At 65.9% G+C, this 4,923-nt stretch overlaps 1 protein-coding gene across 1 annotated transcript; it reads left to right on the top strand.

Annotated features, from left to right (window-relative positions):
• The first annotated feature begins 63 nt into the window (after positions 1–63).
• Positions 64–3,047, top strand: P3H4 (prolyl 3-hydroxylase family member 4 (non-enzymatic)). Its single transcript, XM_027701465.1, has 7 exons — positions 64–979; positions 1,098–1,269; positions 1,343–1,471; positions 1,563–1,708; positions 1,791–1,874; positions 2,061–2,199; positions 2,288–3,047. The coding sequence occupies exons 1-7, from the start codon at positions 896–898 to the stop codon at positions 2,296–2,298; spliced, it is 765 nt and encodes a 254-aa protein (XP_027557266.1). The 5' UTR covers positions 64–895; the 3' UTR covers positions 2,299–3,047.
• The last annotated feature ends 1,876 nt before the right edge of the window (positions 3,048–4,923 follow it).

Genomic DNA, 4,923 nt, shown 5'->3' with positions numbered 1-4,923 from the left:
GGCTGCCCCAGCCGAGGGGCCCAAGCTGGGGGTCCAGTGCCACGGTGATTGCGGTGGGACACGTGTCTGGATGCTCCCTCAGGGAGAAGGACTTGCTTGGCCCCACAGTGCAGACGTGGAGGGAGGTTATGTGGAGGGAGGTTTTGAGGAGGGAGGTTTCATAAGGAATCGCCCCAGGGTGACCCTGTGCTGGCCAGAGTGGCTCTGGCAGGGGGCAGTCCCTGGTCAGGGTCCCATCCCTGGCCGCCTGCCCCTGCGGGTGCTGTTTTAATACTCACCTGGCAGTGCTGAGGGACAGCCTGTCCCAATCTTTAATGCCTTTTCCTCTTGCTTCTCTGGCCCAAACCCACTTCTTGGTCAGATTGTTCACCCACCTTCTCCCCCCTTCCCCCCCCACCCCGTCAACTTCCTCCCCTGAAGCTGCAACCTGAGAGCCCAAAAAGCAGCAGGGGCCGGCCTGGGCTGGTGGCAGTGCCGGAGAAGAGCGGATGTGTGGATCAAACCCACACCACGTGGATCCATCCTGCACCACGTGGATCACTCCCAGCTGGATGTGGGGGCCCATGAGGGGCTGAGCTGTCCCCGTGCCCACCACAGGTTGGTGTGGCTGGAGTGACCTGTGATGTCCATGTTCCCAGATCCTGTCTGTCCGTCGTTACTGCCAGTGGACTGCTGGGCTCGGGGCTGGCACCATGGGTGCGGGACTGTTCCCTGCAAGGACCGTCCCTGTGCCCTGCACCCTGTCTGGGTGTTCAGCCCACCTTGGCTGCAGGGTCAGCCCCGGCTGCCCTGCAGCAGGTCTCTGCACCAGCTCTCCCTCCCTCCCTAGTCAAATAAGATCGAGAAAGCGGTGTCTGCTGCCCACACCTTCCTGCAGAAGAACCCCAAGCATGAGATGACCTTGAGGTACCTGAACTACTACAAGACGATGCTGGATGTGGATGAATACCTGGTTGACCTGGAGGCTCAGCCCTACGAGGTGAGGAGTGGATGGGGCGGGAGAGGGGCTCCCCAGGGCTCGGTGCATGCCTGGTCCTGCCAAACCCAGAGGGAAGCGGTTCTCCCTCGCTAAGCAGTGCCCGCTTGGCCCCCGGCAGCCGATATTCGTGCGCTCGGTGAAGCTGTACAACAACGGGGATTTCCGGAGCAGCGCGGCCGACATGGAGCAGGCGCTGGCTGAGTACTACAAGGCGTACGAGGACTGCCTGGCCGGCTGCGAGGGAGCCTACGAGCTGCAGGAGTTCAAGGACTTCTACCCTGCCATCGCAGGTACTGGGGCGCCGGGGGATGGCAGACCCCGGGGGGGTGCTCAGGGGTGCAGCGCCTGACATCTCCCCCCCAGACCACCTCGTGAGCGTGCTGCAGTGCAAGGTGGACTGCGAGACCGAGCTCACCCCCAACGTGGGCGGCTACTTCGTGGAGAAGTTTGTGGCCACCATGTACCACTACCTGCAGTTTGCCTACTACAAATGTGAGTGCCTGCGGGAACAAGGGTCTGCCCCAGGGACACCCCCAGGGTGCTGCAGGCCCCAGGCAGGGTGTCACCCCCGTGTCACCCGCAGTGAACGACGTGCAGGACGCGGTGCGCAGCGTCTCCAGCTACATGCTCTTCGACCCGGGCGACACCGTGATGCAGCAGAACCTGGTCTACTACCGCTTCCACCGCGAGCGCTGGCGCCTGCGGGAGGAGGACTTCGAGCCGCGGCCGGTGAGGACCCCCCAGCCCCCTGTCCCGTGGCTCTGTGCAGGCGGGGGGGCTGACGCAGCCCCTCTCCCCCTGCCGTGCCCAGGAAGCCGTGCGGTACCACAACCAGACGGCCGCCCAGAAGAAGATGCTGGAATTCGCTCGGCAGTTCCTGCAGGCCGATGATGAGGTACCCGATGGTGGGGTGCAGACAGATGCTTTTGGGGGTGCTGGGTGGCGTGGGGGGTGCTGTGGGTACCCCGGGGCAGGGCCCTTTTTCGGGCAGGGTGTCTGACCCCCCAAACCAGCCCCGGAGCAGAGGCTGCGGATGAGGCCACCGAGCCCCTCTGCCTCCTCCCGCCCTCCCCCGTTGCAGATGGAGGTGGATGGTGGTGAGGGGCCGGAGTCTCTGGACCTGCCCTCTGACAGCGAGTTCGAGGGTGAAGGAGACTACGAGGAGGGCTTCTTCGCAGAGTGGTGGCAGGAACCCAAGACCAAGGGGGACAATGACGAAGGTTCCTGACACAAGGGCTGGGGGCTGTGCTGGAGGGTGGGGGGGCTGCTGCCCATGTCCCAGTGCCACTGAACCCTCCTTGTTTGCAGAGGTCCTGTGACGAGCCAGGTGAAAGGGCGACTGGCCCTGACAGAGCTGGACAGTGGTGGCTCTGTGATGCCATCCCAGGGACATTGGACTTCAGGCTCCTGTCAGTCACTGCATGGACACTCAGGCTTGTGGAGGAGGGCTCATCCTGCCCAGGGTCCTGCAGCAGGGCTGCCTTTGCTGTCTGGATGTCTGCTGCCCTGGCACAGCCCAATTCCTGTTGGTGGAGCACCCTTGAACCTCCCTGCCTGCCCACGAGCTCCCCTCAGGCCACTCCTGTCCCCAGTGTCCCCAGGAGCCCTGGCCAACAGCAGTGACCCACAGCACGGGGATTTGCTGTATCCCTCAGCTCCTTCCCTGGATCTGTGGATGGTGCATAGGCCTTGACCCCTGTGTTGTCTGGAGGGGTTTGGGGGCTGCCCCTTGCTCCAGGAGCAACGCACGATGCTGCTGGAGCCAGTCCTGCCCCTCTCTGGGGCTCCTGCTCCTGTCCCTCCAGCCTCCCAGGCAATTTGCCAGTCCCTTGAGCCCGGGTCCCCTTGGACCCCAGCCTGGTGCTACAGGGGGCTCCTGGTGTGGCACGTCCCTGTGGCACCATGGGGGCTGTGGTGCCCGTGCCCTGCTGTGCCTTGAATTTTTGCCACACCAGCCCTCTGTAGCCTTAAGCTCTGTTAATTTAATATTTCCCCACTTGCACAGTTGCTCTTTTTTTAAATATTTACTGGTGCTGAACTTTTAATAAAATCCGTACCAGTCTTTCCACAAGTGCCTCCACCACAGGCTCCCGGAGGGGGACGGACAGGCCTGTGTGCCCCAATGTAGGTGGGGGGTGGCAGGTTGGAATGACCTCCCTCCTGCCGGCATCAGGGTGTTTTGGGAGCCCATGGGGAGCTGCTGTTGGTGCTGACAGACCTGTGCCCACCCTGAGCTCGCTCCTCCCTCCGCGTTCCCGCTGCACTTGGAAATTGGCTGCGAGGACTGAAACCGAGAGGCTGAATCACAGCGTTGGCCCCGGGGGAGGGAAGGGACGGGAATGGAAGGAAGGTGGTGGCAGGAGGCTGCCAGCACCCCACCCTGCCCTGCCCAGAGCCCCCATTTCCCAGGGCTTCCCCAGCTCTGCAGGGCACTGGGCTGGGGACAGGGCTGAGCCCCCAGACCCACAGGTAGGGCTCGAGGAGGCAGCGAGTGCTGGGGGGAGCACCCGCAGCACCCCTGCACCTGGCAGGGCTGTCCTGTCCCTCGGGAGGACTGGGGTTTGTCACCCATGGGTCACAGCCACCTCGGGAGGGGAGCGCCAGCCTGGCGGGTGCGGCCGGCAGCACCCGCGCCCGGATCAGTGGGAAGCACTCGGCCCAGGGGACAAAAAGGCTTGTGGATCTTCCCAACAGCTGGGCAAGGGTGGCACCGGGCCCATGGGGCCTCCGCCCTGCTCTGACGCGCACCTGGGCACTGTGTCCCCTTTGCCGGCCCCAAACTCACGTGGGAGAACACGTGGGAGAACACGGCTCCTTGATCCCACTTACCTACTGGCACCAGGCAAAGCCCCTTGCAGCCCCAAGCTGGGGTTCCAGGGGTCCCTTCCCTGTTCCCACCTGCAGCCAGTGGATGTGCAGGTGCCAGGTGGGACCAGCGCTCCTGGGAATGCCGGGCAGGAGCTGCACTGTGGGACAGTGCCAGAGGTGGAGAAATGGGATACAGGGGCATGAGCAAGGACACAGAAGTGGGATGCAGCAGGATGCAGGGGACAAGGCCACAGGACACGGTGGGTTACACGGTGAGGGCAGCACTGCACTCCCCTGAGCCCTCTGACCTTGACCAAGGGGGAGCATAAATGAGATTTCTGGCTGTCATCTCAGCTGTGCTGTGCCCCGCTGTGCCCTGCCGTGCTGTGCCATGTGCCCCTTTCCTTGTGCCGGGAGGACTCTGCCGTGCCCTGGATTCCCCCATCAGCGCACAGCGATGAATTCCCGCTTTCTTGCAGTGGCGTTGGAAGCTGTCTCTCACCTCCCTGCGGAGCGGAGATTCCCCGCCCGGCAGCGCCCGCAGCCAGACGTGGCAGGGGCCGTGCGGGGGTGCAGGATGTGCCCCCTCACCCTCACCCGGGGCAGAGCCCTCCTGCTCCCCACACCTGGGGGTCCTGAGGACACCCCCACCCCGCGGGCCGGGACGCGCCCCGGGGGTGACTCGGGCGCTGGGTGACGGCGGCTTCGCCCGGGCCGCGGCGGCAGCGCCCGGCTGGACCGGTCCGGCGGCCCCGGCGTGACGCAGCACCGGCAGCCCCGAGCCCCTCCCGAGCGCCGTTTCCCGCTGCCCCTGCGCCCCCGCCCGGGGGTCCCGCCCGTCCCGAGGGTCCCCGAACCCCCCGGCCCTGCCCAGGTGCGCCCCGGCCCCGCCCGGCCCCGCCCACTGACGTCACCCAGGTGGTCCCCTCGTGGTCGCGCCCTTCCCCTCGCGCCGCCGCGCCCCGCCGCCCCGCCCACCCCGCCCCGCTGCCCAATCACCTGCGGGCGAGGGGCGGGGCGGCCGCGCCCCCGCCAATGGACAGCGCATAAACACGTCCGGCGGGGGCGGGGCCCGGCGCGCCGGAGGCTTGACGGGCGTGCCAGGCAGCCAATGGCGACGCGGCGGGGCGGGGGCG

Source organism: Neopelma chrysocephalum, unplaced genomic scaffold (genome assembly GCF_003984885.1).
Source record: "Neopelma chrysocephalum unplaced genomic scaffold, ASM398488v2 Primary Assembly neopelma1_157, whole genome shotgun sequence".
NCBI lineage: Eukaryota > Metazoa > Chordata > Aves > Passeriformes > Pipridae > Neopelma > Neopelma chrysocephalum.
The sequence above is the reverse complement of the archived record's forward strand: the minus strand, read 5'-3'. Positions and strand labels throughout refer to the sequence as shown.

Excerpts from the sequence above, each read along its gene's own strand:
- P3H4 (XM_027701465.1), top strand. The coding sequence starts at position 896 with ATGACCTTGAGGTACCTGAACTACTACAAGACGATGCTGGATGTGGAT. Across the intron at positions 1,472-1,562 it reads GCAGTTTGCCTACTACAAAT|TGAACGACGTGCAGGACGCG; the intron begins GTGAGTGCCTGC and ends TGTCACCCGCAG. Across the intron at positions 1,875-2,060 it reads TCCTGCAGGCCGATGATGAG|ATGGAGGTGGATGGTGGTGA; the intron begins GTACCCGATGGT and ends CCCCCGTTGCAG.